This window comes from Plodia interpunctella, chromosome 1, assembly GCF_027563975.2.
Source record: "Plodia interpunctella isolate USDA-ARS_2022_Savannah chromosome 1, ilPloInte3.2, whole genome shotgun sequence".
NCBI classification, from domain to species: domain Eukaryota; kingdom Metazoa; phylum Arthropoda; class Insecta; order Lepidoptera; family Pyralidae; genus Plodia; species Plodia interpunctella.
In genome coordinates this window covers 2927027-2940127 of record NC_071294.1, presented here as the reverse complement: position 1 = coordinate 2940127, position 13101 = coordinate 2927027, and the positions used below count along the sequence as shown (strand labels likewise).

The window sequence follows — 13101 nt, the reverse complement described above, 5'->3', positions numbered from 1 at the left end:
TAGCGTCACTGAAATAATTGATAAAAATGTGTCCTAGTCTTAATAAGGTCGTCCCATACAATATATAGAGATATATAAATAGAGATTTACTTGGACCATATATGGTTCAAGTAAATATCACTCCCATTCCTTGACTTTATTGCATCAGTCGCTTATGATCTATCTAAAATTTGCTACAATATGCACACCCTACTGGTAATCTATAGAGAAAGGCGCGGCTAGCGGACGGCGCGGTCGCGCCGCGCGTTGTTACCGCAACCAGCCACCCGAGGCGCGCGCGGCCCGCCCGATATTCTGTCTGATAACGTGCGCTACGAAGAAAGATGTTTTTAAACGCTTTGATTTGGTTTGGTTACAGTAAATACATAGTTGTTTGGCAGTGACTCCAAACGCAGGTAAGATTGGTTACGAAAATGCATGAAGAAGCAAAGTCAAAGCGTTTAAAAAAATCCGTAAACATACTCACTTCTTTAATTCGCAAAAATCTCCAGCTTGTCTATCAATTTTGTTTGTTTGACAGACCATGTCAAAGATATTTTTTCTTGGATATTTGTTTATATCGATACCAAGAAGTTCCTTACAGGATTATCAATATTTCAGAAATTAATCAAAAGTTGTATTTAAAGATTCATCCCGAAACTGTACTACAGTACTGTTCCCGTGAGAAATTTAGGAGGATGAGGATAGATAAAATTCAAACGTCAGTTACCAAAAAGCGAAAAAAGAGATCGTGATTTTTTAAAATCTAATTTTGCTTTAGAAGAAGCGTGTGCTTTTGAAGCATTTCAGCTTTTAGGATGAATGCTAGTACACCAGATGGAGGCATATTGAACAATTCGTACAAATAAACGGACTGAAACTAACACTCATTAATATTCAAACATTAGCATTTTGATAACGATAACCTTTGAAGCGGAATTCGGCCAATTAGTTCTAAATAAGAGCTAAACAAACAATACACATTTGCTCTAATTGACCGTGTACTCGCAACTAGTTAAATTACCGTATGTATAACACTTGCATAATAGCTTACCTCATTTCACAAGCTCACACTTGTCTAAACACTCATAATCAGTTCTAATCTTACGATTTTGTTAACTTTTTGTAAATATTTAATGTGTGTGTAGACGAGATATTGATTAAAGTAAATACAAGTACACTTTATTGCATTAGGGACAAATACAAGATACAATTTGAATAAGACAACAAGAAAGATGTATAATATTTTATATAAAAATAAATAATTAGTTGTATTTAAATTTCATTCAGTGTCTGGCAAAGAGTCAAATACTTATATTTCCTAAATATTTTCAATAGTATCATTGCTTTTATTAGATTCCATAACAATAACTGTAAATTCACTTTCTCTTTAAAAAACGACTGTTGAAAATCGATGCCACGTTACAAATCCAGTAAATTGTTCCACCATTGTTGATCATACGGCGATTCACTTCACAGCACAGGTCGATGTCGTGAGTGATAGCAACACGGTGTTTCTCAAGGGGGAAACCATTGTTAGATCTGCGCATGATTTGCTTAGAGACTGCTCTGTTTTGGTATCAGAGGTCGTGGTAAATGTTGGCTATTTGTAGTCTTCCATTGACGTGTAATAGACAAATCTTTGATATTTTCTGATTTAGTTTAATAATTGATCATTGGAATAGACATCTTGTCATAGCTTTCACCTTGCAATAAAACTTCGATATACGAGTAGGTAGGTATCATACTGAAAGAATTTGTCGGCGATTGATGTTGATAGCTGTGTAAATTATTTTTGTTGAAACTCGAAACTGACAAGTTAAGCCTAACGAAATTAATTTAACAAAGACGTTGCCCTCTCCAGAAATAATATCGTTGGACAATTTAGAAGATGCCCTAATAGCTGCGGTTTAAATAAACTCGACGTTTTGAGCTTACGCTCGAGGCTCCTTTATGATTATTGCTATTTATGACGCTTTGAGAATGGCTTTCGTGCATTCAAAACGTCTTCTCTGACTTTGAACTCGAAATTAATGTTTAATTGAGCGTTTGCTCTCTTTACAATAAATAAATTTATGAGCTCTTACAAGCTCGTTTTAGTATAAATCTCCTATCGGAAATTGGACAACATCACTGCGATTTTTACTTTTGAAACCGCTGCATGAAACTGCGAAGTGGAAGTAATCGAACCCGGGACCACTGCGCCGCCGAGGTCGTCGATTGTTGTTGGTATTGTAATTCAGTGAATCATTTTTTTTCACAATGAGCCCCTAGTTCTTACGGAGAATACTGCCCTGTTTTTAAATTAATTCCCAAGCGATAAATTAACACAAAGATCGCAATAAGTTAGTGCGTAAGTTATTGAACTGCCATGAGCAGTAAGAAGATGTAGTACAAAAACAAGGCACAGAAGATTCACATTTCAAATCGGATTTTTCCAGAAATTATACGATTAATTTACTACTAGCTTTTGCTCGCGGTTTCGCCCGCGTGAATTTATCTGCGAAAGCGGAATAGACATGATTTTCGCATTTTACCACTGCGCCACCGAGATCGTCAAAATTGTAGACGATGTCATGAATGATGATGATTAGATATACGTATTAGATATGTTTATCACCTGTTCTTAAAATTTGCTCGGGATTAAAATGTTTTAGAATCATAATGTAAATATTTACTTTTAGCATAAACCGTAAATAAATATGCTACGTTGTGATGAGTGAACTTGTGTTTGTGTTAGATTAATAACTCTGTGATATGGGAAAAAGCTTCATAGCAGAGCCCCGGAGACCATATTATGTATCTCATGATATAAATAAAAGAGTACATTTTTTAAGATTCAAGGGATATTTTATATGATCATAAACACTTTCAAAAAGTCCGTTACTCGCTCTAACACTTCGAAATATTGTTTAGTTAGAAGCTTTCGCCATCATCTGGTACAACATTACCCAGTTCGGAACTAGTTTTACGAAACGTTATTTCAATGACATCTTTGCAAATTACCATGAATTACTTCACTCCTATTGGCTAGTGTAATATGATAAGGTTTACTAGGTCGCTATAAAGACCAGAGCGAGGTGAACGACCCGAGATGTCACGGCCGCTTTTGTTACCGTTTGCCGCAATGCACGTGGCATGGATCCGCGAAACAATCCTAACACTGACGATGCAAACATTGACACAATACACTTCCTACAATCAAATGAAAGCAGCGACAGATTGCCGAAATAACAAATGCCATAAATAACTGTTGCATTATCGTTGATGCCATAAAATCTATTTAGGTGAGTTACCTAAATAGAGATTATGTTGAGAGTAGAATTTTTGTTGAGGCATTAGGAAGCTGCAACACATCGTAAAGTCGACAGCCCGTGATGTTAATCGTGATATTGTCATGTTCTAATCAGTTAAGAATATTTTTGTATCTTATATTACTAGAAATATGCATCGTTGACGTATTATACTTGGAGCAACGGTCGGAGTAGTATATTTTTCTTTATGATTAATATTTAGTTCCTGATTCCTTATTTTTTTACTTTTATTTGCAATCTTTTACTCTCGATCAGCCGCGGTTTTCACTTCATTATTTTTAAACACTACTGTTCTGTTCTGTTACTTTATCTCCAAAATAATTGTCAATTTTATTAAGGAAACCATCACAGGCCTAATCATTACACTACAAATGCAGTTCTCTGTAAAGCAATATTGCGCTCTCGAAATGTTTAACATAAACTACATGTAAGTGAGCCAATATTTACTGAGAAACACATTTATTTGTTGAATGTTTTCACTGAGCCTGAGATGGCAAACCAGTCTTGTACTTATAACGTGCTGTTCCCGGAATAACAATATTTTGAGTTTACATCGCGGACGTTAATAGACCATTGTCTTGGTGTGTTCGTAGTTTGTGATCAAATTTACTTTATTGGTTGTCATCGCGAATCAAATGTGTTCAAGTTGTACACGTAAGCAAGGCGCAAAAACAAATACTAAAGCTGTTCTACTTTGGACAGCTGCAAGAGCTGTAAAATTATTGCTACAGCACAATCGTGAAATTTTACAGTTAAATCGGTTTGCTAACAAAATCTGCAAATCACAGTAATAAAAGTTGAAACTAGCCGTAACTGACGCATTGTGATCGCGGTCGGCCAAGCGCGTACCGTAACGCGCGCGTGCGCATGAATACGATCGAGCTTTCGAAAATGGAACACGCGTGCCGAAAGTAATAGGTAATAGTTCACAATAGGAACATTATTGTGTAATAATGACATTGGCTTGGTACTCTATGGTGACGGTCTAATGAGCAACTCGATCGATTCGCTAAAGTAACTCGCAGACATTATAATCAACTAGCCGATTGCCTTCGAGTTACTTACTGAGATGAAACGCTGTTTGATCTTACTGTTGAGAGACGTATGTACTTACTGGCTATTTAGCCTATTAATTTTGTGGAATCCGAAATCTTAATAACTCAACATCTTTTTATGTGTATTTACATTAATGTATTCTTGTATTGTTAGACTATTTGAATCTGTTGTTTGTAAACAAGTTTCTATGGACTACGGTCGTAACTGGCTGGTAGTAATAACTACCCATAAATTAGCAAGTCCACGATGATGTTAACACTGTTTCACAATATGTGGAAAGAAAGCGGTTTCCACCTGATTTTGGATTGCAAGCGCATCACTTATACCCACACATTTCCCATGGGTCAAAAATGCCGCGCTTTATGATTGACTTCTGAATGACCAAGTTTGTAAATCAGTTTTTTTTTTAGTTTCTAGTTTTTGTTGTACAACTTTATTTTGAAAATTGAAGTGAGTTGTCCGTTTAATAGTGAATGCATTCTAAAGTATCATATTATTGGTGTCTTATTTTTGGTCTTTACTTTGCTTTTTAGCTGCTCATTATGTATTTTTTACTTACAAAGGTAGTAAAGCAGTATTTTTTCTATTTTATATTTTAAGAGGAAGAGGATGTAATTAATTGAGGAAAACCCTACAACAAAACGACGTCTGTTTCACGGATATTACCGCAACCATATTAAAGGGAACTTCAGAAACCATTGATGACTAAATGCCAAAGACACAGTACAAATAAACAGTAATATATGCCTTATATTTTTTCAGATCGATACCCAATTCTGCATTTGGTTCTTTGAAAATATTTGATCTGACTTTTTTTGCTGAAACTTTTTTTAAAACCTTTCTTCAATAGCTTTTCGTGTTCACAACAGACACCTACGTTAGTGTAAAATGTCATCATATTTTGTCATCACGATTTATGTAAACGCCAGTCCTATTGCAGTTCTCGTCTATTTTTGAATCGGAGGGTGTGACTGACTAACTTATAATCATTCTTCGAATTACTACGAACGTCAACCAAGTTATTATTAGAAATTTAAATGGACATGGAGTTTTTGATAAAATCTAACGACAATTGCCATATGTCGCTGACTCATAACCTCCTTAGATGATGTTTTTGCCATCTGTCGTACACATTAATTTGATAATTTGAGCTCTTGAAACTAAATTTTAAATGAAATAGGTAATTATGAAAGAAACAATGATCTTCGCACATGGGTCTTTTAAATTAATGACAGCGGTAAACTTAATCCCAATGCTTCATAAATCATTGGTTATTTTAGTATCTTCCGGATTCCACGAGTGTTTGTGGTAGTTAAAAATGACATATACACGCGGAGAGTTGGAATGCAATCATAAAACCCGTAAATCTGCCATCGGTGTCGCTGTTCAGTCTAATGGTATGACCACACCACACCGAGCCAACGAACACCATCGAATGTATTTCTATCTTTATTTAGCAGTGTATGAAATCCTTTAACGGAAAGAGACAAGTGTCTCGCTCTCTTTGACATTCGTTGTTTCGTTGTGAACATAGCATGAATCAAATCTAGGGCTGAGTAATGAAATTGTTTTGCCATCTATGAGGTTCCTTTCCGACCCTCGTGCAGGAAATGAATCGATATGCCGACCTTGAACCATCAGAGCGGAACGTGCGAACAATTTGCACTAGCTTGCTATGAGGGGAGCCTGGTAGGGTGCCAGTGATACACAACACGTGCTATGTGGGCTATACATAGTTATTTTTTTATATATAGTTTTTTTTTTAATATATAGGTAGTTTGTTGTTTTTTTCTCCAGACTTTCGTGGAAGTCCTTTTGTTCACAGACTCATATCCATTCATATCCAGTATGCACAGACTGAAATATTGATAAAGCTTGTTAGTAAAATGGCAATATACTCATGGCCGATATCTATTTTTTTTACTGACTAAATTTTGATAATATGCTTACTTTGAACACAATCAATTCCAAAACATATTTACAGTGACAGAAGAAAAATTTCGCCTTCCATACTTATTCTGATCATCCATTTTGTACTCCGTACAAAAATTGTCATAGATATCTTGAAATGAAATTGTTATCATCCAAATCTGCTCATGAAATTTATTCTGTGTAGGTTCCTGCACTTAAAAATCTTAAATCGAGTCGTAAAGAGGCAAAGGAGTATGCCACACACCACGAAGTAGTTTTTCAAACAGTAAACAAGCAGTCTCCGAGAATTTGTTGACTAGCCTGGTATTAACGGAAATGACTAGGTACGTAGTCATTTTCACGCAATATTCCTCGGCGTAAAATCTGTAAGTGCCTTCAAAGTAGTATTTTCCATAAATATTCTATCCAGGCCGTGGTTTCCTGTGGTATTCAAAATAATCTTGTAAAACTAAGACCGAGATAACAGGGATAAAGACAAGATACCGTGAGTTCATTCATCCCAAATATTTCTTAGACAACGTAAATTTTATATGACGCCTTTATGGGCTTTTACGTCGTTTTGTCCTACCTCTATAAATTATTTCGTTTTAGCAGTGGCGTGGCGTAGCGGTTATTAGTGCAGGAATTATTAAGAGGTACGTAATCCACAACTATGTTTGATTGTATGACACGAAGCTAGGTTTCGTCTCCGTAAACTACGTTTCTCTTTATCATCCATTTAATTCCCTGAGTGTGGATTTAAAAAATAGGAATTAAGTGCCTCCCTCCAAAATGTCAAGTTTATACGTTCAGCAATTTTGTTCCTGCGTTGATGTCTCAATCAGGCGTGGTACAATGTTGTGCGAAGAAAAAACAGCGAAAACAGCTACCTGCTAGTCCTAGGGCCCCCTGAGCTTTAGGGCCCCGGTACACATCTACCGTCCTTAGCTACGCCATTGAGTTGTAGACACCAGGTATCCCCGTGGGTATGAAGGGGCCGCTAGGTTGATCCTCTATAACGAGTTTGTCAGCAAATGTCTCGAATATTACATTGTGGAGCATGTGGGTCCTAATTTGTGGTAGAATGGGCAAGGTCGTCGTATGGCTGTTTGCTTGATTGGCAATTGAACTTTACAACTGATATGTTTAGATTGTTATTAATGTAGAATTGGGAATTGCTAACCTTAGTTTCTGTTCCGTGCGTAAATTAAATCTTAAATCAATTGTACAAATTGTACTTGTGCGTGTAAATTGGCGTGGTCAAAAATGAAATCAAAATTTATATACATAATCATAAGTACCATATCGTTTATTGAATGTCTGTTTCTTGTAATAGGCTAGGGATTTCTATTCGCTAATCTCCATTTTTATTGCTTTCAATATTTTATACCTGTCTTTTTTTTTTAATTTACCCTGTTATTAATATAAAACAAAATTTGGCATTGACAGAACGCGACAAAACATAATTTATCTTTTATATGAATAACTGGGGTATTCTTTTTATAAAATGAGATCGAATTTGAAAATTTGTCAGTCATGTACAAATTGTACAATACCATTGTATGAAACCAGACATTCAACTTTCCAACAGCGTCACAAAACTGAAATGGCGAAAATTCTTAATTGCGGTCTTACCGTTTTTTTTGCACTATTACCGTGTGTCTCTCATGAACATAATGGCAACCTCACCTCGATCTACATGATAATTTATTTTTCCGCAAAACATGGTTTCGTCGCTTTTATTTCTCTCGCTGAATGTCTCTATATATTGAGTAGAATATAAATGAAATCGGGATCCATCTTATGAATTATTTACACGTTAAGCATATGAAATTGTTATGTTCAACATAATCTGTTTCGTTACGCTCTCATGATTATTTTTACTAAAATAAACTTATTTTCTTCATTTTTGCTTAAAAAAACTTCCCTACTTTCTGACAGCGGTGGATAGCATAAAAAAATGACTAATACTACTTAATTATTCATGATCATGTAGCATCATACTGGGTAAAGAAAACATTTTGTTATCATTATCTATCATACAATTATGCAACGCTGCAGCTGCATCCGCGCATATGGTATAAAAGCAAGGACTGCTAGAATTCTTAAAAGGCTATGTATATGAATCTTAGATTGTCACACGTAGCACAAAGATATCTAATGTTGATGCCATTGCAATAAATATTTATAAAACAATGTTGGCAAATCGAAATTTTATAAAACAGACTGGCCTTAACAATATGATCTTTGGATGATGGGATAGTCACGACCATACGTCATATGTGATTGTGATGGATGGCATTGCAGTGATGAATACACAAATTTGCCGCCAGTAGGCTGTATATTTATTCAACTTTATTACAAGAAAATGTATATGGCGGAAGCCTGACTCTTTTTCTGCTAATTAACCAAGAGGTTATGCACATATAAAAGAAAATATTCGATGTGAGTGCAAGTGAAAGAAACAAAACAAATTGTTAAATTTTTGGCGTCTAACCAGATATAACATTTTATCTTGCTTTCAAGTGAAAATAATCAATATTCATTGTTTATATTTTTTGATATAATTTTTCGGAGTGTAAAATATAGAAGGTGTTACAATAATAGTATATCGTAGATAAAAATCTCATTTGATACACGTAGTGCGTTCACCTCAAGTCTATATTTATTGATTCCTGGTAGATTCGAATCCAGTTTCAAAGCGTCTGCTGTCTAGACTGTACTAGACCCACACAAAAAAACGTTAGTTCAGTCTACTAGTCTGTCTCTTGCCGCGGAGCATTTGAATTGAAGAAATCTTTTGTAAAAAAAAATCCTTAAGCAGCGTATTTCACAATGAAACATGATAATCAAATCAAGTTTCCTCGACGAGCCTTATGAGGATAAGTTTTTGCCGACGGAACCCAAATGGCGAGCGAAAGTAATAAACGCCCAAATAGGGTAGGCGTGTATATTGTATTCCCCAAGCGCGCCGGATGGTGTACTTGCAAATTCAGCTATTGCAACCTCCCGGGTCCCATTAGCCTCAATTGCTGGTGTATTATGTAGCAAATAATTTTACTGCACATTCGTCAAACCTTGTCAACATCCATTATAATATATTCATCACCTCTTCGCGCGGGTGGGCTCCGTTTATGAATGCAGAAGCTGTTAAAAGTAAAATTTCCAATTATCTCTGCTCTAGTTTCCGGTACTACGTTGGTACTTAACGTGAAAGCATCTTTATGCCGTTCCAGTGCATAAAAAGCAGGAAGCTTCGTGTATGCTGAACAAATTAACACCAATGTTTACAAGTTTTCTTGGCACCGACACCAGCACTATTAGGTTAAGCGTTGAGCGATTTATATTTCGGTTGATCTAATTACGCGCAATCCAGAGCGAAAGTAGGTCCAGTCCACATCACAAATAGGCCCGTAGTCCTATTGATCGGGTGCATTTGTTTACTATTTCGTACATTGACTTTCGAAGTACAAATATTAGTTAAACCACTTAAAACTTGTACCATAGATCAGAGGTCGATGACTCCGCGTGAGTTGAAATACGATCATACATGGGCTTGCAACTGTTAAAACTGTTATGTTACAAAACAGTTGAATACGCTATATGTAAACTCGTTATTCTTAGGAAATAGGAAACGAACTCTTCCGATCAAAATTAACTATGTTATTTTCTTGTCCTCAGTTCGAACCAGCTTACGGAATTACCTCGCGAAGTATGCCAAATGCCACTGCAAGTTTTGCTCCTACAAGACAATATACTATCGACGTTGCCCAAGGAGGTTGGCAAGATGTCGACGCTGGCAGAGCTGGACGCGTCCAATAACAGGCTGACGCAAGTGCCTATGACCCTGGGCGACTGCGCCGGTCTGCGGTCGCTGGACCTGAGCAATAACCAGCTGGGGCTTCTGCCGCTGCGTAAGCATATTTTTCTGCTCCTATAAGTTAAAGACATATAAGCTAAAGACATGCCATTTTCAGTTTTTCTATAAAGGCCTACTACTATGTTTTGACTTTTAAATTGAATTTTCTTGTAACTTGATACTAAACAGGCAATTACTGTACAGAAGGCAGTTAAATCTAATGACCTTTAAATACATATGGAAATCTTGAGCTGCTTCTTCCTTCTATATTCATGTAAGGAATTTGAGCATATTAACTGGTTTGGCCTACTTTTGGAATTCATGAATAGGTAAATACTAACATATTTCATTCATGGAAATGAATATTTGCCAAAGAATAACGTGTAACTCAAATTTCTCTATCTTCGTATGATTCATGAGATGAGTACTAGGTGCATGAAAGCGTAATAAACACCTGTACCTAACCAAGCCTTCACAATTTCTTCAATTTATTTATTTCTATCGAATATCTGTAGTTTTTATCCTGTAATAAAAATACAGGTTTTACAAAATAAGAAAGCTACATTTCTATGCGGATTACTATATACATTTTTGATCCAAATTGCACCTAGACTTATTGCCTTTTTTATTTTACTAAGCAAGCATTCGGCCAACCTGATGAGAAGTGGTTACCGTATCCTATGGACGCCTACATCCATCTGTCTACTTTAAAAATTAATCATATTGATTTGAAATGTAAATGAAATGAAAATAGAATTAACGTGAGTGAGTATTAGAAATCATAAATTTGACCTGTTCTTTTCACTTCCAGAGATCACATACCTCCGGCTGGAGTACCTGGACGTTAGCTGCAACTGCATATCTTCATTACCCCTGGAACTACGCAACATGACTACTCTCATCACCCTTAATCTGGACAACAATCCACTAGTCTCCCCACCTACTACGGTAGTATATTGCTTTTCATAAGGTTACAGGAAAATAATATCTATCATAGGTTTCTACAGAGTTACAATTCTTTATAAACTTGTACTTTTCTAAGTTGTATGTAACCTCAATACCTCGAGTTTAGATAGAAAGTAGGTATTTATTTTCATTGAATGGGTACAGATTTTGGCATATAAAAAGTTCCATACATTTAGTCTACAAATATAGAAATATCCTAGAAATAGCTTTACTCCTGAAACTTGATACAAATCAAGTGACAAATGAAATAACACAGCTATATGATAGCTTAATTAGTTTTGTAACTTTCAACTTGGCTTACTACAAGACAATGTAGGCAATGCGCCAAAATTGGTGGTTCCTCGCAGAAGTTCAGAAACACTTGAACATGACATAGTACTGCAGTAAAACAGGTGCCACCTAACTTAATGCTAGTGCAAAATTCTGACACAGCTTTGATGTTAATTTTAAATAGTAACAATTAACTGATTTCTAAAGACTGTAACCATAAAGGGTTACTTATGTACTTAGGGGACGTTGTGTTGTACTGTTCCGTATGGCTAAGCCTTGTTTCTATATACATATAGATTACCCCTGTTATTAATAAAAAATATAATCATTCTTAAGTATGTTTTGTCTCATTCTGTCAATGCCAAATTTTGTAGTGACAAAACATAGGTAAAGTACTTTAGCTTTAAGTACTTTATCTTTTTTATGAACAACGGTACATTCAAAAATAGCTGTAGCCCACAGTTTCGTTCGCGGTAGCCTATCTTTGGCCACGAGTCATTAATTAAAGTTTCATCAAAATCGGTTCAACCAGCCGGTGATTGCGTGACAGAGTAAAGAGACCTTTACTTTCATATTTTTAAGTAAGGAATTGGGAGATTTTCATTGATGAAAATCAGGGACAACTGGCCTGGAATATTCGGTGATCGTTTGATGATATATTATGATGTTACCATCACAATTCCATGCTAACCTTCACCTGCTTTACTGTTTCCTCGACATAATAAACGGCAGGACGTGTTGATCATATCACTCACAATGTAAGGCCCCTGTTAATGTTTAATGTATTACGCTTATCTTCAATGTTATTGGTCTGGGTCACCTACTGCATCGTATTAATTTTATTTCGTTTGTTTCGGTAAGTATGATGTACTGGTTTACAAGGCTTATATTAACTTCAAATTTTAAAATATTTTTTTTGTACCAAGCATCGGGTCCCGCATTTTGTGGAAAACGATTCGTTTTGCTAATTACATGCTAGTTTTTTTAGCTTATTGTCTTGCCCTTGCAAGACAATAGCTACTACTAGTTTTTTTAGCTTATTGTCTTGCCCTTGCAAGACAATAAGCTAAAAAAACTAGCATACAAAAACAATATATAACAATATAAAAACAATATCCATGCATTTAGCATGGTCTTCCATGCTGTTCTGGTAGCTAAAAACATCTAAAGATTGTAAAAGTCAATCAAGGGAAAGGGCTATAAACTGGAGGTAACCTATCTCTATTGAATCGCAATTCCACCATGTTCCCGTCGCACGTCTAATGTGGCCTTCGAATTTTAAAGGTTTTGGCTCTGTTTAGCTACTGGGTATGTATGCATAAAAACGTGATAATATATACGTATATATTGCATTATCGAACTCGAATAATATTAATAACATAATTTTTTGTTGCAGATATGCATGCGCGGGCGCGTGCACATATTCAAATACCTCGAAAACATGGCGAGCAAAGACAACCTACCAGCGCACAGGCGCGTCGAAGAGACCAAACGGACCGCCAAACACAGTTCTTACATTGGTAGCCCGCCACAGAACCATCAGATCTCATCGGGAAACGCAACCATAGACTGTTTGAGACACAAGCCGCGCCATGTTGTGGATAGCGGGTACAGCACTGATGGTGTCGACAAGAGGTGGTCTAACGATGGTGAGTCTTTATTATACAGTTGCTTTGATTAGACGAAGAATAGTCTGCGAAGTTTGACACTCAATGGCTAAGAGAGAAAGAGTCTTAAAACTTCGCT

At 36.1% G+C, this 13101-nt stretch overlaps 1 protein-coding gene across 3 annotated transcripts in view; it reads left to right on the top strand.

Moving 5' to 3' along the window:
• The window catches only part of Lrch (Leucine-rich-repeats and calponin homology domain protein), a 48847-nt gene that overhangs the window by 22358 nt on the left and 13388 nt on the right, over window positions 1–13101 (top strand). For all 3 annotated transcript variants that reach the window (XM_053760386.1, XM_053760295.1, XM_053760211.1), the window contains exons 3-5: window positions 9942–10174; window positions 10931–11067; window positions 12752–13004. In XM_053760386.1, coding sequence (XP_053616361.1) covers window positions 9942–10174; window positions 10931–11067; window positions 12752–13004 — 623 coding nt within the window. The remainder of the gene's footprint in view (window positions 1–9941; window positions 10175–10930; window positions 11068–12751; window positions 13005–13101) is intronic.